This window comes from Arctopsyche grandis, chromosome 6 (assembly GCF_051622035.1).
Source record: "Arctopsyche grandis isolate Sample6627 chromosome 6, ASM5162203v2, whole genome shotgun sequence".
Classification (NCBI taxonomy): domain Eukaryota; kingdom Metazoa; phylum Arthropoda; class Insecta; order Trichoptera; family Hydropsychidae; genus Arctopsyche; species Arctopsyche grandis.
Genome location: NC_135360.1, coordinates 17,432,574 through 17,456,115, shown reverse-complemented (window position 1 = coordinate 17,456,115; position 23,542 = coordinate 17,432,574). Strand labels below are relative to the sequence as shown.

The following is a 23,542-nucleotide window of genomic DNA, read 5'->3' as shown; positions in this document are numbered from 1 at the left end:
GTTGGCTTAGTGCTTTTAAAATAACAATAGACCATTACTGTACAAAGCATGTAAGCAAAAAAGCATGGTTGACAATAGTAATTGACAATTTTTGTGCCAAAAGCATCGTCCCAACACCGACCTTTAATTATTATTAATCAGATGAGATCATTCGATCAACTGACGCTTTGATTGTCTACGCATAAAAGTCCATTAATAATACAACACGTACCGGTGACTGCACGTAGCCAACAGTACGAAAAGTATTCTTTGGTACATTCATGTCTAGCATGGCGCGTAGACGTAACAGCAGTAGCCGAGAAACTATACTCATACTATACAGCAGTACGTAACGTATCAAGCAAAGTCAGTTTCATTTGACCACTGTGGAAATATTTATGCACGACGTGAAGTCATAGTAGCGAATGTACGCGTACTAACGAAAGTGTATATAAATATTTCGGAAACGTCATATTGTGAAAACATTTGACACAACGATACAATGCAAGCAATATTGTGCCATAACGTAAGCTGATTTTGCCTTGCACTCGGCCAAAACATGTCAAAAAGTGCCGAAACGTGCGTTGCTGGATAGTATGAATAAACCTTTAAATTGTCCGAAAGCAAATCATCACAACCAGCATGGCTCCATTATAAGAATGAAGTTCGTCGGTAGCAGTGGAATAAAAATTATTAAAATACATTTCAAATAAATAAAAACATTTTCACTAAATTAATTGTTTTGCATTATCTATTCTGCACGCATCCGTTAAATTCGACGAACAAAAAAACAAAATATAAACATTATATAAGAATATTATAAAGAAAATAGGCCAAGGTCTAAAGTATCGGATAAAATATGTATTGAAGCAAAAGTGTATTGTAAAATTTTAGGATAACATCCCTTGCGGAACACAATCGCAGAAGAAAAAAAATACGAAGAGAAATTGTGGGAGGGGGGGGGGAGGAGGAGGAGAGGGGAAAAGTTTTTTTTCGTTAAGTGGTAGGCTGAGCGAAGGGGTGTAGAGACATTTTAGGGTTCAGTTAACCGTAACCAAGGGGAGATAGTACGACATCAGGTCAAGAGTCATCACGCTCTCTATAATGATACATAATTAAAATTAAAATCATTTAAAATCCAAAAAATACACTGATTTTAAACTATGCAAATACTGCATATATGTGCATACACATATGTAGATATAATTTTTTTTGGTGAATCATACTCGTTTCTACGTTCACAAATGCCAGTGTACATATGTACGTAGTGTATAAATTGTGTACAAAAAGGAAAAACAAAAAGGAATTTTCCACAAGTTAACGACTGTAGTGTCGTTATTTTTAAAAATGGATGTTTGTTTTCCACGACCCCCGCCTCCCCCCCCCAACCTTCCCTCAAGGCGGCATCGGGTTAAAACAGACGCCGGGCGTAATGAAATCGAATAATGTCGTTGTAAATCAATTATTTAATACAATGGGTACGATCGCGAGCCGCAGATTTATCGCGCGCGAGTTGAATAAATTCGAAAAGAAGATACATAAATACAATACTAGTACACGGTCGAAAAAGCAATTCCAATTATTCATCCATTTGTTTCGGTTTGCTCGCATCATTACGACATATTTCATAGTTTTATTAACCGGTTCAGCGCACGGCGTAAAAACCGTACGTTTCAAATTCGCTAATGCTTATTTTATTCGCATTTAAAATTACATTTGTGTGTATATATGCGAGGATTGCGTGCGCGGTTCGTGCAGTGGCCATTATTTGTACGTGCAACATGCATAACAGGGCAATCAATAATTGCACTCCCGACAACATAATCAGTTTCCGAAACATTAAAATCGTATTCTACTATTTGCATTAAAATATCGTATTCTCCCGCAGTCTAGGCTGAATTATCGCTCGATGTAACAAACGGGGTTAAAATGGTTGGCAACCCCAGACTTAATCCGACGCACATGATAAAAGATGTGAAAACGTTTGATGCTATCGACTGTCTGGCATGCGTACCGCGTTTATTTTATTTATTTATTTGTGCATCTCTTTTATTTTCATTTCAATTTCTGTTTAGACGACGACATTTCTCAGAAAAATTGTCTGGCGACAGAATGAATTATTTTCCAAAGCCTTCTCAAATGAAATGGTTTCAAGCGCCTACGTGTTATTATACATATGTACATACATAGGGGGTGTTGATGAAAAAATACTGAAAATATTGGGTGTGACTAAATATGTAGTTATCCTAAAAAAACTCAATTATTTCGTTGAAATTACAACTGTCTTTTTCACAAGTATGTAAATCGTAACGGCCATTTTTTGATACATTTTGAAAGAACACATTTTTCTGCTCATATTCTTATTAATATTAAAGTTTTAGTAAATTAAATCAATAAAACAAAATCATACATACATACATATGTACGTATATAAAATGAAATTCCATATTCTCATAAAAAAAATTAATTAAACATCTTACATAATCCTAGGAAAATTTAGCACAGCTTCAAACACAAAAATTCCTAAGAATGCCAAAAAAAAAAAAAAACCAACAAATAAAATAACCGTTAAGGCGACAACATCTTCGTGGTAGCCAGCTGGGAAGGGTGTTCTTTCAGATCATTGTTAATTCGTATGATCTCATTATTTCGACAAGTTAATTATAAATTTGAGAGTTAAATAATTTAGATGTATTTTTAAATTAGCTTGATAGCTAAGATAATTTATAAATAAATAAGTTTCTCCTACATTTCTAAAAAAAAATGGGAATTACTGTTTTCAATCACTGTCAAATCTATATCAATATAAGGAGAATATATCACCGAAAATCCTACAGGGGATGATTTTGGCCTGGCATAGATCAGGCGTGCTATCGTTTTTTTACATTTGCAAAACCATCTAAAAAATGAGCCCTTTCAGATAATTGACATGCCTAAGAAATTACCGGGACAAATTGATTGGAACAATATTTTTTTTATAATTACAGATGTTTTTTTTTAATTGGATACTATGAAATAATTCAAGACATTGACAATTTAGTATTATATGTATGTATGTACATACATACATACATACCAGTAGCGTGACGTGGAAATTTCCCTGTTTTTATCACGCAGCCTCACTCACTCACGAGCAAGATACAAGGGACTCGGTATGACGTCACTCGGTATCCCTTTGTATCCTGCTCGATAAAGCTGTGCGATAAAAACGTGGAGATTTCCACTGCACGCCACTGAATAATTATAATATGTATATAGATATACTTAAGAATGAGATTACGAGCTCATCATTGAGCGAACGCCAAAAAGTTAGGTAATCTTATATATGTAAAAAGTTATCGGCATACAGAAAAACCCATGATGTGGTTGAATCAGCGACAGTATGTGTATAAGATACATACATATGTATGTACGTCCGCAGCGAGGTTCTGCGTTCGAAGATGCTGGAACGCGGTATACGTGGTCTGAGGCACGAGGGCACGCATTCTGCGGTAAAGTGCAATGGCGCCAAAGCGACTTCCGGTCGCGAGGGAACTTCATTGCAACTTCCGGTGGCGGTCAACACTCCCATAGCACAGCTGATCGTACGCGCACCGGATCGAATCAGGAACGCGGTCCGTTTTCACACGCGTTCTCCCACGGTATATACCTATGTATGTATGTGTATATATATATATATATATATATATATATATATATATATATATATATATATATATATACATATACATATATACATTCATACATGAAATGCAGATAATTTCGTCGAGACTTGTGGCGGTGTCGAATCCGTGAACTATACATAATTGTGGGTATTGGGTTTTGTAAATTAAACATATGTACATAGTTCACAAATCTTTTTGCTTACGTCAAGCGATATAAACATACGTACTTTTCATATTACCCGATTTCGACTTCAATGTTAACTTCGGTTTGATAATTTTACTATTATTTTTTATTGCATAATTTAATTGGCATAACCGATTGCGGATTTCTGTTTCATTTCCGATTCTGATTAATTATTACTATTCATATTATAGCTTTATTTTAAATCATGTATCAATCCGAAAGCACCCGTTAAAATTTCAACGGGCATAGTATTATATATTCATATACCAAATACATTCTCATCCTACGTATGTATGTTAATATAAATGATATTTTTCTTGTAAATTAATATTAAAGATTTTCCTCGAATATGAAATTTTAAATTTCACACTACAGTTCAAAGTAAAAAAATTGTAATATAAATGATTTATCCAGGTTTGGTTTCTTTTTTCATTTGATATCATCATCCAATAATCAAAGCATGTGATATTTTAAAAATAAAATCCAAGGGGTATTTATTATCCGTTGATTTTCTATCATAATTGTTTTTTAAGAAAACCCTATTATAGTCGACAAAAAATGACGTCAAGAATTAAAGTCCCCTTACTGTAATAATTACTCAAGATATTTGTATGTACATATGTTTGCAAAATATCTACAACAGATTTGTATCATTTGTATCAACATTTAGGCAACTGAAGTCTTCTCACATGTACCTACTGATTTTAATAAATCCTAAGCTAACTAAAACATCACCAAGTATCAAGTACTTAAAAGATAAGTAATTTAATGTTTTTATACACAAGTCCGTCCATTTGTCTAAAATTCTGTTCTACGGAGTTGGTTTATAAAAAAAAATCGGTTGCACACACAAACAAGCATAACTTAAATTGAGTGCAAAACTTGATTAGATAAGTAGAAATTTATATATATATATATATATATATATATATATATATATATATATATATATATATATATATATATATATATATATATATATATATATATATATATATATATATATGTATATATATATAGAAATAAAGACAACGTTAATACTCCGGCATAAGTATTAAAAAAAGTAGATATTTATTTTAAAGCGACTGTAAGAATTCCAACATAAATTCGGCGATAAAATGAAAATTTTTGGTCGATACGAAAGTTCTAACTCGTAACTAACGAGCGTGTACTTTGAAATAAGTGTATGAACGTTCCGAATAAATGTTGCATATTAACAACCACGTTTTTTTAAAGCCAATTTTATCTCTTGAATAAGCAAACCACCACGGCCGTCGAAAAAGAAAATATAAATAGCGAGAAAAAAGAGCATTCTGGAAAATGTAGCCGAGAGTATGTATTATATATGTACACGTACATATTTACGTATGAATTCCTCAGTAATTGTAGACGATGAAAAAAATACACACAACCAGTGCGCATTTAGAAGTCGGAGATGTATCTTAAAATTGAGACATGAAAACACGAGATAATCTCGTCTTTATGGTGTAGGTTTTTTCAAATCTTTTTTTTTTTTTTGACCCACCCTTCTACACCCGAGATATGAGAGAAAATCTATGGGGTGCAGTTCGTATGCAAATCGAGATACGCGTTGAGAATTTCGTTACTGGAGTGGATACACACATTTTGTGTTTTTTTATTTTACTTATAGGAAATTTCGCTCTATCCCAGTTTTCTATTCTACTGTGAGCCCAGTGGCGGCGCTTTAAAACCCATTATTGAAAAGTGAACGAGTATTACGACGTGATCAGGAATTTCTACAGTTCGACGATAAGGATTTTGAAATTCCGAGCGAGTTCTTGCAAAGTGTAATCCGCATACGAATGGGCCAATTTTAAGAAGGCACTCCAAAAAGTTGAGAATTTCACGAAATTTTCAGCTTAAGTTTTAGCTGAATATGCCATAAGCTAAATATACGAAGTTTTCGTTATAGACTTTCAAACGAAAGACAAGATAAGAGCTTCACTATTACATTATATTTTCGATATGTTTTTCTTTTGACGAAAAAGTGTTAACCGTTCGAGCTTTCACTGTGAATATCAAATTTTGAATTGTCATACTGAGTATATACTACATACATATATGTACGTTCAAATGTATTTGTATATTAAATGTAAGCACATGTATATATAAGTATCATATACAAGAACAGAGAAAAAAAATTAAATCGATGAATAATTACATTTATTTAATTAAATCAATATATAATACGTAGTAGATATGAGTTTTTATTAAATTGCAAAAATGGCTTCTATAATTATAATATCATAATATGAAAAGAGAATCACCTATTCTAATTGAATAAAAAGAAAATTCAAAAAGTACTTTATTACCATTATTCGCGCAAGCATTATGTATGTTTATTTTAAAAAATTATATAACATAAGATACATATGTACATACGTTCGCAGATATAAAAGAAAAAATAATATATTGCACTTATTATCTATATATTTTTATATCAGCGTTGGGGATTGCACTATTCTCCCTATCGTCTGGAATAAGTTATTATTATTATAATTATTATTTATAATTATATTATATTATTATTATTATAAATTTGTTACTAGTAAAACACGAGATATTTACGTGCATGGAGATGAGAGTAACAAAATGAGTTTTCCGGGCATTTTCCGGATTAAATTTGTTCGTTTCACGGCAAAGTACCTCGAATACACCCGCATAAGCAAATAACGAGTACAGCTGTCTTTAAAATTTATGTTGCATTTGATATTCCCATAAACTGCCACAATTGAGTTTAAGCGAATCGACACGGACCGTTTATTTTCCATTCCGGGAAAATTGAATTTTACGCTCATTAAAATTGCGACAATCCTTACGTGGAATGTTATTTCGATTTTCAAAAAACAATAGACGCAAAGAATAATGGCGACATAAAAAATGAATATATGGATTTTCCGACAATAATCAAATATATACAAAAACGTACCTGTCTGAGGATATTCGAGAATATACAACATATGTATGTATGTAAATAATAAAGCAGAATGTATACGTGCAGAGATGAATCATATTTGAATCAGACAGTTTTTACTTTATCTATGTTTTAAGAATAATACGACAAATTATCACATTGAACGATAACTTAACACTGAAAAACAATAGAATTCTGATTTTTTAAATTTGAATTTAAAATATCGATATTCATTTGAATCACGTCCAAGTAGATTTGAATATATACTAATAGTACACGAAATGATATATACATATGTATCTAATATATAATTTCGAAAGAGACTGTGTGTTGTATGTAAGTTTTGATTCGTAGAATCCGTGACGTTAATTTTAATAAAAGAACAAATTAATATTCAAATAAATTTAAATAAAATGTCTACTATTAAATTAGCCATGTTTAAGCGGTTTATATTGCAAATATCGAGCGAAGTCGGCTAAAACCACCAGCCGGGTAGTACATAAGTATATGTATATTTAATAAATAAAATTGCACAGTAAACGCATTGAAAGTACGATTTTCTTATCTTTCGCAAAATCATCTTTTTTTTCATAGAAAAATGGATAAAAAGTTGTAAATGTATAAATGTAAATGGTGGAAAATTTGATTTTTTTTAATACACATCAATATACATAATAATACATACATATATCTTCAAATTATATGCTGCATATTATCAAAAAATGGCAAAGTTTGAAAATGATTGGATAAAAACCCAAACTTTGTCACACGACCAAATCGATTGCAAGCTAAGAAGAGGTATGTTAAAAATCTAAAAATGATAACATGAAAAATAACAAATTGATTTATTAATTAAGTTAATTAATTGACTGCATTTTTACATAAAAATTGTACTTTTCACGCGCAAAATAAAGCTATATAATCATTTTTTGGAATTGAACGCTCCCGTTTTAATATTCTTCCAGGAATAGCGTTCAAACCACATTTGTTGAGAAATTTCAATTAAAATATACATTGAATCGATTTCAGCGTCAATTTTCACACACGCACAGTGTAGAGTAGTTGTTACGGAAAAAGGGTTACTTTTATGGGTCATTTTAATCAATCTTCGCAACTCTTTGGCTTTTCTACCGACGAAAATATAAATGAACACGTAAAATTTGTATTAAATACGACAACTCTGAAAAAGTACACATAACATCCCCACAACCGGGTTTGATGTCTTGGGATATAATTTTTTATACATACTGAAGGGGGAGTTTTTCAGAATTCCACAGTGAGCTTACGTGGGGGCAGCTCAGTCAGTGATAACGTGAGGAAAAGCGAATTTCCCCGGCGTGCGTGTTTGAGGTTATGTCGCCGGGGGTCGGTAATGGTGGGGGCGCGAGATGAGGGTGTATGCGGGGCTGTAAGGGGGGGGGGAAGGGGGGTGTGAGTTGGTGACTTACAGTGCGGGAGAGCGGCCCCGCGGTGTACGGCTGGGGTTACATCGCGCGCGCCGCACCCCGACAAACTACCGGCCCGTGCTCGTGCTACCGCGGACCACCACCTACTGGCGCCGCGCCCCGCACTCACCAGCCGCCCCCGCCCCCACCCCGCCCCACACCCCGACCCCCACTCCGAGCCCCCTCTCGCCCCTCCTGGCCCCACCGCCACGCGCCTGCCGCTGCCGCCTCTCTCGCACGCCAAACCCGCCCCTATACCCGCCGGCCTAAGGGTGAATGTGGCGTGGCACTAGTCGAGCGCCACAGCCGCTTTTGATTGATTCGGTTAGTATGGCAAAAGCGCGGTTTTGGCGCGAGCGCGGACACCGCGCGTTCGCGACTATGCCGACTTTTGCTATGTATGTAGGCCATCGATAGGGGATCTACGAACGCCCTCATCCATACGATTCGATTTTCAGCACCACGGTGGGGGGGGGACATTACACTCGTTGACCACGCTGCGTTGTGGTCGGCCATTCGGATTGAAACTAATTAATATACATAGTATATTTATTGAAGCGCTACCGAGACCTCAAAATGTATTCATCAATATCACAAGGTTCATATATTAAAACATCGGAATCCAACGAGACGAGCATTGATTTTAATGTTCTCTCCAATTTAAACTTTAATCGAACCGAACGTAAATCACTTTCATACGATATGAAATTGAAAGAATGAATCTCTCCACATTGGAGGTGAAAAGGATGAGAGGCGTAGTGTTGTTGTAAAATTCTCGGTAATAATATTTTGGAGAATATTCTTTTTTAGAGCATCTGGGGGGTTTTTATATTATTCCGTTGCAATTTCAAAAAAAATGGATAAATTCATGTGAACGGTAAGATGAGGGAAGACACGAATAAAATTAATTAACGAATGCAAACACCTAATTAATAATAATTTTTAATATTTTGCATTTTATATGTACATACATAGAGGGTAAGCAAATGTGACTTTTGAGCAGTTGGCAAAACACAACAGAAATGTTACGCCTATTATGTAGTTTGTGTTAAAATATTTAACGATTTCGGAGGAAAACTCAAAGGAACTTATTTATGGATCTGGAAGCAAAAAAAAAAACAATTGACATTTTAGTGTTTATGGTAACTGACATTGTTTATTTAAAATTTTTATCGCGTCCAAACTTAATAAATTTATGATGAAACTGTGAAAGTAAATTGATAAATTCATGTGAACGGTAAAGATGAGGGAGGAAATGAATGAAAGTAATTAAGTTTAAAAGAATGATTAAATCAGTAAGTTGGAACAATTTCATTGGAATATATTCACCAAAGCAATAAAAATATGTATAATTTATTGCTTCCAGAGTCAATACGCATTGCATTCCTGTGATAATTTCGCGGAAAACGTTCATGGTGGTAATGCGCGTATTGATATCACGAAATGAGACATTCAGTGTCGTCAGAATGAAAAAATTTCATTCCAGACATTCTAGAAAGTCCTATTACTCCTATTAGGTTCTGAAAATATCCTAGAATCATCTAAAAAGCTAATAAACTATCTAGAGATGTTTTATAACCAAGAAAAAAAATTCTAGGCGAATAATCTTTTGGAGAATATTCTCGAAATATTCTCGTTCTCTGAGAATATTCTCGACTTACAACAACAGAGAGGCGATCTAATCGAAGTTTACAAAATCTTTCAACAAAAATTCCCAACGTTTAACAAAAGCGCTCATTTGGAGCTCTCAGTCTCCAAAAAGATATTCATTATCAGATAATTCTTCTTTTCAAAAAAAAATGGTTTGATTCGCTCTTCTTTGCCCAATTATTTAATAAGTTTTCGTTTTTTTGGAGCAGCTCATTTTCCCCTTTTATATATTTATAGAATTCAATGCATGACGTTTTATAATTTAAAACACATTGAATTATACTTTTCACTGTGTCAATAGAAAGCGAATTGCGCTCATCTCTCCACTGTTTTAATTAATGAGAATACACGTTCATCATATGTATTGTGCAGTGGCATGGCGAAGTATTGACAAATTTTCAGTAGATTAGCTTTTCTTTCTGTCTCTTCAGTCTTTATGAAATAGTCTAACCATTTATCATGCACATCTTTCGTTGTACATTCTTCACATGTTTTATTTTCGATAAATGACTTCATATACATTACTTCCTCATAAATTTAATCCGTGAACAATATACCTCTTTTACTTAAATATCCAATAGTTTTTTCAACGCTTACGCTTCTCCATGAACATGACAGGGAGACTGGGACAAAGTCCTCAAAACCGGGACATGTTCCGGTGTACCGGGACGTATGGGAGCTCTATTCTAGTAACATATTTAAAAACAATTTTAATTATTTCCTAAAAATTAATGGGATTTTATAGTTTTTTTTTATTACTATTGTATTTTTTCTCTTTTCTTTTTATTTTATTTCCTCTAGTTTTAGTTCTTATTTGTTTTTATTTTTTATATCTTCGTGATATCATAATTAACAATCCCATTGGGCCCAATGGCTATGCCGCATCTCCAAGTATTTTTAAATAAATAAGCAAAAATTGTAAGAATATTTGTCTTTTTCTTATCGGATTAATCTACTGTGTTAAATGTAGGTTGACTTTTGGATTATGTATAAATTGGGATTTTCAAACAGAAAATTATACGTTTTGAAACTATGTACCTATGTATAATTTCAATTCTCATACTAAATCATATAAAAAGTTTTATTTGTATTAAAAATTAATTACATATGTTTATATGTGGAATTGTAGGAAATGAATATTCAAAATTTAAAAAGAAAAAAGGACTGCATCTTACTTATTCTATGAGAGATCCTGCAAAATTTTCGAACAATTTCATTCAACGTTAATTATAAGAATAATTACAGTAAAAATATTTTTTCGAAAATTTTTATTTAAAAATAATAAATTTCTTAATTACTTTTCTTGCGGGAAAACTTAATTTAAATACAATGAGAAATAGATAGCCGAATAAATACCACAGCTTTAAATAAAACGTTTACTTTAAAAACTGTACACATCTTGTACATACAATTTTCCGAACGATCAAATCATGCGGAAAATGGTTACGAGTGGACGCCATTTGAAACTAAAATATCCATTATATGATTCATTATGTTTTAACAATAAAGAGATAATTATGTCATTATATGGTATCACTTACATATCATTTAGAATGTTTACTCTCCATACCCACCAAGGCTATATCGTAATTTAATTTTTAAATTGGGTTCAACATACAAAATTTAATACACTAAATATTGGAGAATTCGTATGTAAATAAGTTATGACTTAACAGTAAGGTAATTACTATCATATGTATGTATATATAAAAATTAAGGTACGACAAACATACTTGTAAGTATACATACAAACATGAAGTAATAAGAGTACAAAAAAGTAGGGACGAATAAATGTTTGTAGGGTATTTTTTAATCAACATAAAATGAATAACTACTATTATCTCAGAGAACTCGATTTCATTTTAAAAAGTAATAAAATATAGTGAAAACTTCTCACAAATTCATATCAACGTCCGTTTTGACTCTACAAGGTCATGTTTGGACTATCTGATAAGCTGAAATATACGTAAAAAATTTAAGAAAAACTTTATCGAACGAGCGCCGCTCAAATTGTGTAACTTGTAAAATGTTGATGTGTTGACTTTCGAAGTTTGTCTGAGATGAATATGCCCTTCAGAACTTTTCTTAAAAACCGTATAAATTATATGTAGGTACATACATAGGTGTATATGTTTCTATCGTCGAAAGGAAAAACTTCATTCTTATAGGATTCGTATCAGAATTTTTTCAATTGTTAGTTTAAAAATATGATATTGCTCTAATTAGCATTTCAAATACATCAATATAGCATATCTGTAAAAATGTAAGATTAAGCATATTACCAAAATTCGTTGGAAGATATGATTTTTATTAGCATTGATAATAATAAGCATGCAAATTTTTCCAAAACTTCTCAATATTTTTTAAGCCTCCATAAAAGTACAATATATTACACTTTGAAAGTCTAATGAGCCCAGATGAAGTATTATTTGCCTTAGGAAAAAGCAATCTTTCTTTTTATTTTTGGAAATGTTGCAATAAATATCTAACTTTTTTATCAAAAATCGCAAATGATTACTTACTTTATGAATTGTATTAATGATTATATACATAGGTACACCTGTTATTTTTTGTTTTTTAAAACCGTGATAAACAATCCTTATAGTATTTTAAGTTTTATTGGGTAAGTTAATAATATAAACAGTCGTCTATAATTAATTTAATTTAACAAAACATTACAATTTTTAGGTGCAGAAAATGTACATAGATATAGGTACATATTTCCAATTATTCGACTTTCGATTAATCTTCTCTAAAACTAAGATATTTTACAATTGTAAATAGGTAGTTGAAAGCAACCATTAAATCGAAATGAATCAGTGCGCCGTCGTAGTATGATTCATTCGGAAAATATTTTTGATATCTTCTCATTTTTTTTGGTTCAAGTTTGTGTAAGTTAAGTTCCATATGTATTAAATTATAAAACCTTCAATTGCAACATTTTAAACCCGTGTTAGGGATTAATGACTACAAATAAAAAATTTAATTTTACTACTAGGGTAAATATTGATTAAAAAATAACACTCTGTAACATTCCAAAATAAAGTAAAAATTTCAATGGCTATTTGTAAACATACGATATAAATTTTTCATTATGTTAAATTTTTATAAATTTAAGTTTATATATTTATAAATTTAAGTTTTTATTTATGTAATTAAACTTTTACTTATTTTTTAAACAAGAATTTTCTTATTTTCCAAAAATTTAGAAATTTTCGTATACTCCTCAAGTTGCAGGACCCCCACGGTTTAAAGTCACTGATACTGCTAATATAATATAAAGAACTGTTAAAGAAAATATTTAATAAAAGCTACAAATAAAAGGTTTCATATGTGCTAAATTTACTATGTTTAGATTATTGAAATAATTGATTTATATTATAATTTATTATATAGATTATTGAATGATATTAATAAACTTCGAGGAAAAGGATAATTAAAAGTGAAATGCATTCTAATTGGAATAGATTTCACTTCTTTCCGTTTAAAAGTAAAACTCGTTTTAGAAAATACGTAAATATTTACTGAAAAAATGAAACATATGCGCATATGTACATACATACATACATATGAATGTGTGCAGTATTTTTCAAACTTTGATGCGGTTTCTGTAATGTATATGTATGATACATACAAACCGCATGAAAGTTCAAAAAATACTGTACATATTTTTGAATTGATTTTGGTATAATAAGGAGTTCTAAGGTGCAAGTAGTGGAGACGCAAATCATGAAATTTAACTACACATATTACGATCCAGAAATTTTTCAAGGGGGGGGGGGCGATATTTAACAAAAAGAGGTATAGTTTAAAAATAAGACAATTTTGGTATTTATAAAAATAAGTGCTAGTTTAATCTAATACAAACACATATTTTGTAAAAATTATGGTTAAAAAATAATACCACAAAGTTTTTTGTACTAATTCTTAAAATCTCATTTTTCTAATCTCAAATCTCATATGTATTTACTGGTTCATTCACTTTCAAAGAATTTCGTCAAAAGAGAGGACATGTTCTCTTGAAAAGTAACCTGTGAAAAACCCTAGTATACAGCAATATAACAATTTTATTTTTATTTTAGTAGGAAATTTAATTAATACGTTATCAATGTTTGTTTAGAAAAAATACTAAGATAATAGTAATCTGTATATAATTTCGAGAGACTTTGTATGTAAGTTTGTAAGAATTTTTGGTTGGGAATCGAAAACAAGTCAAAGTTTCTATGACGACGATTCGATTGGCTGAATATTATTTTTTTTCGATTCAAATAAATTTAATAAAAAAAGCAAATGAATTAGATTCGCCATGTTTACGCTGTTTATATTACAAATACTGAGCGAAGCCGGGTAAAACAACTAGTATTTAATAATCTACATTTAAAAAATCGGATGGCGAAAGATACCAAAAATTTCGAAAATGTGCGAATCTGGAAATCCTGCCATGGGTCCTGTCCCTGATTAAAATTATAAAACTGTTAATTCCAATAATGACTTTTGGCACAGCGACACTAAATTTTGGGTTAAATACTGCAAAATCTGAAAACATGTAAAATGGCGCAAGCCTCTTCTGTTTCACTTTGCAAAAAATTGAGTTCCGGTAGCTTTTTTTGTTGCTCAGTGTAATTTGTGTTTTCATTCGAAAATGGTCTCTCAACAACATGTAAGTATTTTCAACAATTTTCAAGTACATACATCCAATGATAATATAATTTGTTTGTTATCTCACATTGGGGCGATACGGCAGACTAAATGGCGCTCGTGTTTTTTCTACATATGTATGTACCCCAAAAAATCTGTGACTGAATGACCAACATGCAATAACCCTCTACCTCAGCAAAATACACTCGACGCAAGTGGAACAAAATACACTCGACACAAGTGGAACTAATTATACTTGTTCCGCACTTGAAAAGTCTACCCAAGACAAAAATCATATCAAACATACAATAACAACGATAATTTTATATGCGAGCTAAATTTAAAATTCCATTTGGCGCCCTCACGTTTCTGGTAACCGTGACTTGTCAATTATTCGAAATGTGTCGTTTTGATAAAAATTTAAGGCGACCGAGAGTTTTTCTTTGAACAAGTTTGATTCTGAAGTTGACCAGCGGTTAGGGCTGCCAGATTTATTGATAACCAAACTGGGACATTTTAATTGTATTTCTCCCCCCCCCCCCCCCCCTCAGGCACAGATATCACAAGAATGATTTGTAAAAAGCGTAAACTTAATAAATTATATTTAAGATCCTTCCTTTTATAAACTAGTATTTATTTTCTTTTTTTCACAGTTTATTTAGTTATTTTAATATCAAATGAAATTAATTACATATTGCCAAAGAAGAATGAAAAAAAAATTGATATTCTCAATCTCGCTTTTCTTCCTTTTTTAACCGTGAATGTGGATCCACAGTGAGGTTGTGATTCGTGCATTTTTTGCAGTTTCATAACAGTGGGGGGGTCTGTATTTCTGAACAATGAAAGATCAATATGTAGCTAGTCGAAACCGGGACAGTTGGCTGTCCCGAAAGGTCCCTTCGAGACGTCGGGATGTTGACGTCTCGAGACATCGGGACACCTGGTAGCCCTACCGGCGGTGCATTGCACAAATTGTACATTGTACAAAAAGTATAAACGGGGCGGAGCGGGCCTGGTCACCGATTAGATCGATTGAAAATTGCTGAAATGCCCTAGTCAAAAGCTCGGTGTGGCGAAAAGGCTACGGCGTAGCGAGCGTCGGCGACGAGTCGCGGTGTGTGGTTTGTGGTGTGCGTTGTGTGTTGTGTGTGGTGCGCGTGTGTTGGCGGTGGTGTGTCGCGGCGGAGCGGGTGGCCGCGTCACGTGTGTGCCGTGCCGGTGGCGCCGCGCCGCACACCACAACCACACTCGCACTCACCACTCGCCACTCACGCTCATCATCACTCGCCACTCGCCGCACGCCCTCACTCCACACTCCACACTCCACACTCCACTCTCACTCTACTCTCGCATCGAACGCTAATCGCCGATCGCTAATCGCCAATCGTCAATCGCCAGTCGCCACCGCAGCTCGCTCCTGTCCGCTGACCGACACCCATCGCTAGTGCGGGACTCGGAGTCGGAATCAGAGTCGGCGCAGTCAGCGCCCCGAAGCCCCGGTCGCAGAAGCCCCGCGCCGAGTCGGGAGCGCCCCACCCCACCCCGGTGAGTACTCCACCCCCCCCCCCCGACCCCCGACCCCCGACCCCCGACCCCCACCCCCACCCCCGGCGCGAGCGCGAGTGCGATTGCGGGTGCGGCGAGCAGCGAGCAGCGAGCAGGTGAGTGGGTTGGCCGCCCTGCTCGCCGCTCGTCCTGCTCTCTGTCCGACAGGTTGGCGCGCCGCTCTGTCAGCCGCTCGCTCTCGCCCCAAAGTTCAAATTCGATCAATCAAAGTCTACCCGATCGTCCTTTAGTGCACGTCTCCGAGCGTCATCTGTCCAGTCACCGACTATTGAGTGGTTCGCTGCGTGCGCTCGGAGACAACTCGCCCGCAGGTTGGCCACGCGAATCACACTCGGTTGGCAGCCATTTTTGATTTGTGCAATTCGGCGATGAAGTTCCCGTCGGCCGTGTCGTTGCATGGCCGAGTTGCGCTCGATCGCCAAAACATCTATGAATGTACGTTCCTCCTTATACACTGTTTCGATTTGCCCCAATTCGATTATTATTGCACGATGAGGTTTGTTGTGAACCCATACATATGCGATTCCCATTGGTCAGAACGTCTTTGCCGACGAATTGAAATCTATTTCTACTGTTGGACGCTATCTTATATATAAAAATGAAACGGCGTTTGTAATTCGTTTCTGATTGGCTGTCGTCAAAGTCGGTTTTTGATTCACTGTCGTGAAAGTCGTCTCTGATTGGTTGGATTGGTCAAAGACGTTTGCGATTGGTCGGTCGTTAAATAATATTAATTTTTTTTTCGATTCAAATAACTCAATAAAAAAATGAAGATTTTTTTTCATGATTTTCATTTAATTTCCATTTACCAAACGAAGCCGTGTATATGAAATCGAAACGGCGATTGTAATTTGTTTCTGATTGGCTGTCGTCAAAGTCGTTTCTGATTGGCTGGATTGGTCAAAGACGTTTGTGATTGGTCGATCGTTAAATAATATTATTTTTTTTCGATTTAAATAAATTTAGTGAAAAAACAAATGAAGATTTTTTTTGTGGTTTTCATTTCATTTCCATTTACCGAGCGAAGTCTGGTTGCACCACTAGTTTTTTTTTTTTTATAAAAACTTAAAATGCCCTATGCAAAACGTTAACTTTAGTGATACTTGTTGGTTATATATAGGCGCAACTGAGCATTCAGTATGCATGTTTACACCAACATAAACAAATACACGGTGGTTACATTTATTTATTTTTATATGTTTACAGGTAGTCCTCCACTTCAATGATTATTGAAAAATCAATAATTTTTAATCAATTATTATTAAATCATGAGTTGCCATTACCTACAGCTACTGCCCTTTGGGAGAAGTTAAATGGCCCATATTTTCGAGATATTATTAAATATGCACAATTTGAAATTAATAATATTGATAAATGTTCTTAATATTTTGACGTTTTATGTGAAATTCGATTTGCGACCGACCGAGGTGCAAGAATTTATCTTTATGAATACACGAGGTAAATCCTAATGCACCTTCCTGGCCAATTATAAAAATCGATAAACAATTTATGGAGCAATTTTACAGAGCATCACAGACGTCTATCGATAAATTTGACAAAACATTTTTGAATTTTTGCAGCATTTTATAAATCAGTAAATTCGAGATGATGAAATCTCAAATTTTGCTAGAATTAAGACAATGTTGCCAATTTGTTGGAACTTTTTTTAGTGAAATCAAATAAATTGATAAACTCTGATAGGAAACGATCGAACTGGAGTGACATATCGTTTATTTACGTTTAAAAAACCAATTATTACACCTTGTTATGACATCACGTTTCGTACTCACTTTAACGTCCTGTTTCGACGCCTTATTAATATAATAGATGACGCATTAACGTATAATTTTCGAATTTATTCCTACCTTATAGTGTAAACGAATTTATGTCACATCTGGATATGTTAAGTCTCAGACCGTCCCTTGTTTCTGCTTATCTGCGTATTTGATATTTGGTATTTGAGCGTGAAGCACGAGCCTCACTACTAAACAAGTACCCTAATGTTTAACAACAATAAATGTTGCCCACTGTTTCCAAATGTATACAAGTTATATTGTACTAAAAAGATGTATGAAGTTACAAAAAAATCAAGTTATTTATGTGAGATAGTTTTGTTTGGATACATTACCTTTTGTTTGGTGATGTAGGAAAAATAATATAATATTTCTATTAGTCAACTAATAGGAATTGTTGAATGTCATGATTTCTACAGATTCATAACATACATAAATCGTTGACCAATGGTAATCGACATTCAAAGTTTGCTTACAGCAAACTATACTAAATAATGTTTAATCAACGTCTTTTATTACTCTTTCATCTTTAAGGATTATGCTGACTAATAAATTACATACATATTTTATGTAAAGCCCATAGACAGAAAAATTGGTTCCTATATTTCAATTTTCTATAGAAAATAAGTGAACTAAGACTTCAGTATAAAACCGTTTTTTATAAATGTTCTAGACTTATATTTCCGACCAACTTATGCTAAATATGTTGATGAGGGTCAAAAATAAAACTCGTATTCATATCATTTGCATTTTGCAAAAATTGAATTGTAATTTTAGATATTTCATATTTAAGAAATTACGACATGAAAGCAATTGAAATTCATATAACTAGTAAAATTTTATTGAGTGCCCTTTAGTAAGGGTACCATTATAAACACCATGGCTAAAACCTTTCCAAATTCAATTATAATAGGTATTGAAAGTAATTAGCAGTGATACTGATGCCAACTGACCAATTCTAAAGATATTATACATAATGATTACGATGATAGTTTCTCTCGAAACTGTCATTGGAGGCCTTTGAGATTATTAAAACTGAAAAATGCATTGTTTTGTAAATCGCCAACCTTGACTGAATTGCAGAAGATTTGATCAATTTTTTTGCACTAATGTGGAATTGAAATTTTTTCTACAATAAGAATATACATTTACATAGAAATGATTTCTTAAATTTGAATTTATTAAATGTTAATAATTGTGCTCGTAAGTTTCTTTGTACTAAATGTTCTTTATTGATTACTGTTGCAGGTGGTGTCCTTCGAAGATTGATATCATACAAACGAATGTGATTAACGTTGACTCGTGTGGTGTGAAAGAGATACTAAGCACATTCATATATATTGCAATAGACGTTATATATAAGAAAAATTGAGTTATATTATTAAAATTAGGAAATAATGATATATGCATAGTAACGTCGTACAGATATATCTGAAGACAGTAATAAGAGTGAAGAGGAAATCCATCTATGTCAAATAACTAAGAAAAGGTTGTGTTGACAACAGTTATATTGAAAACCAAAGAAAATTAGCCATACTACGATAGACAATAAAACACTAGCCTGTTTATTATATTTGCAATGTAAGCTATTATCATTGTTGCCATGTTGAATTATTGGGCTCATCCCAAGACTGAAATGTTATCATTGTTATAAAGTATTATACTCAACGCTAATAAACTGTTATTATTGAATAATAATTGAGGGCACAAAATCATTAATATATTATTCATTGTTATACATACAAAAAAATATATATACATATATATCGAAGCTGTTACAAACGTCTCAGGATAGTTCACCACAAAATATTTATTCTGTTACGAAATATATACATAATATTTCACATATAAGTCACTAAATAATATCATAAAAGTATTAATATCCATTTTATAGTTATATTACGATAAAATATTTGCTTTAAGCAGTTTTGAGAATCAAAACAATCCAAAATGATCACCAAAGAGAAACACTTTACCAAAAGCGAGACTCCTAGTAGCTCTCGTATTATTGAAGATAAAAAGCACGTCGCTAAGTTGCCTAACGGCAACGTTGATATGGCCAGTACTGTAAAACCAAATCAGACAAATCCGGAAGAACCTACGACTGAAACGACTGTTGAATGCAAAACGCCCGTTGTCGTCGAAGTGAATAAAGTAAATAACGACGAAAGTCAACCTCCCAAAGACATTAATAATGATGATGCAGCCAGCACGTACAGTGGACACAAAGTCGGCACGGTGATTCCAAACCGCATATTCGTCGGAGGATTCAACATTAAAACGGTCGACGAGGACCTGTGGAGATTCTTCTCCACATTATATCACATCACTGCTGCAAAGATCATTTACGACAGGTCGGGAATGTCGAAGTGCTACGGTTTCATTACATTTGCAAATCCGAAAGATGCCAAATGTATTGTTAAACAGGTTGGTCATATTTTTTCGAAGACTACTTGAATAATCATGAATACATTTGATTTGATGGAGTCAAAAGTTATTTGTAAAAAAATAATTCCAATAGTTTTAATATAAACAATTGAAGTAAAAGTGAAATATAATTCAGTTGATTTGTATTTGTTTCATACAAAAAATGCTTTTGAAGGTCGACAAATTATTCACGTGTAGTTTCATTGAGCAAAAATCTGACTACAAATACAAATGTGTTCATATTCAACGTAAAGTCTAAACTGAAATATATTTAAATGTATTGATGTTTCATATTTTTCATCACAGACTGGAGGAGTTATGTTCTCTCCGATGGGCAGACTTAGAATTTCACAAGCAGTTAGAAAGCAGGTAAATAATTATCGACGGTTAGACGAGGAATGATAATTTTTTTACATAATTAAATTTCTAAATCGTCGATACACTTTCAGATGCCCCATTACCAGCAGGCATCGTCCGAGTTCAACCAGTTACCGACCAGCGCTCCAATGCAGGTACCTGTTCAACCCGAAGGCTTCTATTCAGCGGCATCCTGTCCACCAAAACCGGCTGTCTGCCTCGCTTATCCCGTTCAAACGGTACAGTCTGTTCATCACGTGCCTCCGGTCCAGCACGTATCGGCCGGCCAGCCCACGGCAACCGTTCAAGGTCCTCCAAACGGTCACACCACTACTTCCATCCAAGGAAACAATCACATTCTTTCCCACGCACAACCGCGGTCTGCACCATCTACCAGCCCTCGCAGCAGCACTGCAGGGAGCTCTGAATCTGGCATACAAAATAGTCATCCACACAGCATCGCCAATTATCCGGACAATGTGTATCCAGGACCGGCCATGGTAGCTGGCCCACCCGCGTATGTGATTCCAAGCATGGGAATACCATACGCTCCGTCGTTACCCGCATATGATGGTAGTCTCATTTCCACTACTCTGTCCTACTTATCCAATGTGAATTGTGTTGATTGATTTATATTCTTGTGTTTTGTAGCAACTGGTTTGTATACTACATGTCCTGGCTACGCTCAACCGATGCATTACCCGTATGCAGTTCTTTTACAACCACCGCAGCGAGAAGGCGCTCCGGCTTACGGACCTCATTATGGACATACTCAACTCGCTTATGTTCCGCAGCCGCCGACTGCTTGTTATATGCGAGACGCGAGCGGCAAAGCGCCGACACATCTGCCCATCATGAATTCTTACATATACTGATCCAGTATAACCGACAATAGGATGTGCGCAGTAATAAAATATAAGCAATGCCTATAAATTGTACGCTGATATATCTATATATAATATATATGACTATATTTAACGTTTTGACAAATACATACGTATAGAAAAAAAAAATAGAAATACCACTCGCACTCATGTGCTTGCAAATAAATGTGTGTATTTATATTTTCAAATTTATATTAATGTGATACTTATCTACATACATATGTGATCATTTATATTCAATTGTGAATATATCATACATTTATATGGTTGGATGACACTGGTGCAAAAATTATGTGAAATTTTTCACACTCAGTTTTTGTAACACTATTGTTACTCAAACTGGTTTTTTCTTCAACAGTGTTTGACACTCTAATGCTATATTTTTTATCTTATAAAGATATTCAGTTTCGGTGTGAAACTATGATATTAAAATATATATATATATATATATATATATATATATATATATATATATATATATATATATATTAAATGTATATTAAAAGGCTTAGTCTGATTAAATTTCAGTGAAAAAGGCTACACTTGAAGTGTACTTGATTATTGTTTATTCTGTATTGATATATACGTAAGAAAGAATATACCCGTTTTTTTGTTTTATATAACTATAAGATCTTTGCGCATTTGAGATATAATATTTCATTGAGTATTTAAAACTCTTGAAGGAAGCGAGTCTTATTTGTGTTAAAATGATGTGTATTACACGACACAAATAAGAATGATAAAATTATGTTACCATTGAATAATTATATTATTAATATTTTTATTTTAGTCATTTTGGCCTATTCTACATTTTTGATAACATCCTACATTTGATATTGATATTCTTCAGTTTTTTTCTAGTCTTAATGTATAGAGTTTAATTGAATGTAAAGAATATTCATATTCATGCGATCTACTCATCAACAGTTTAAAATTGATTGATTCTCCAAAAATGTACATTAGTTGTTATGTAGTTATATTTTCGAATATTACAATTGAAGCTTTTTTTTTATTTAATTTTTAGTTTGATATTTTGAATATCCCTTACAACCGCATAAATATTTACATTGAATGTTATAAAAGTTGAAAAAGTATCTGATGGAAAATAATATACATTTTTTTATTCTATCGCTCGGCTGAATCCATATTAATATAATTCTGTATTTTTGAATGGCTTTCAAAAGTACCGTTAATATAAAAACGTTCTCGGAGAGAGTGGATATTTTTTGAAGTGAATTTTAACAGTAGTTTACATCTATACATTGAGGGGCTGCCATAGTTTATCAAAGCAGCTATCGTCAATTAGATATAGATTAAAGTTTATTTCTCACATATATGCTTAGATACATTTTGTAAGATAACCTTGGTTTAAAGTAATATAGTTAAATAAGTCGAAAAATATAATTAAAATAAGTCGGAATATGTAATTTATTATATTGATAGACATATTTAAGGTACGCGTATTTATAAATAAGCAAACTACATTCAAAAATCTTTTCAATGTCACGTGATTCTTTATAAAATTGCCAAGGTTTTTCATCCCTTTTCATTCATCGCTAATTATGTAAGGATTTAAAAGTATTTTCTAAGGAGTATTAACAAAAATGTGACTGTATGATTAAAATATATATGTACTTTGTATGTGAATGACGTGAAAAAAGAAAAAGAATTATAGTGTTCAAAAAAAAAATGTATGCATCTAATGAGAGTGAGTGTTACTATTAAGGTACAGCAGCATCACATTTTTATGACTATTACAAGCTAATCATTTTGTATGCTATCAATATGTGTGCATTTTATTCCTACATCATTTTTATTATTAACTCCATGTGATAATTTATATATCGCAATTTATTACAATTTTTCTTTGATTTCGTGTCCATTTCTCAAAAGCTGTTCTCATATTTATTTGTGGCTTTTTAATTTTTTTTTGTCTTTATAGATAATGGACAAGTAATAAAGTTTTCTTGTTTCTTTTAATGAATAAATAAAGCTGGTTATGTTGGGCCAAAGTATATG

At 33.2% G+C, this 23,542-nt stretch overlaps 1 protein-coding gene across 3 annotated transcripts; it reads left to right on the top strand.

Annotated features, from left to right (window-relative positions):
* The first annotated feature begins 15,599 nt into the window (after positions 1-15,599).
* LOC143913237 (uncharacterized) lies at positions 15,600-21,642 on the top strand. Of its 3 annotated transcripts, none has more exons than XM_077432908.1 (6): positions 15,603-16,041; positions 19,104-19,436; positions 19,782-20,282; positions 20,589-20,651; positions 20,732-21,212; positions 21,291-21,642. In XM_077432908.1, the coding sequence occupies exons 3-6, from the start codon at positions 19,806-19,808 to the stop codon at positions 21,512-21,514; spliced, it is 1,245 nt and encodes a 414-aa protein (XP_077289034.1). In that variant the 5' UTR covers positions 15,603-16,041; positions 19,104-19,436; positions 19,782-19,805; the 3' UTR covers positions 21,515-21,642. The 3 variants fall into 3 exon arrangements, with proteins under 3 accessions (XP_077289033.1, XP_077289034.1, XP_077289035.1); XM_077432909.1 differs by having other exon boundaries at positions 15,636-16,497; XM_077432907.1 differs by having other exon boundaries at positions 15,600-16,041; positions 19,104-20,282.
* The last annotated feature ends 1,900 nt before the right edge of the window (positions 21,643-23,542 follow it).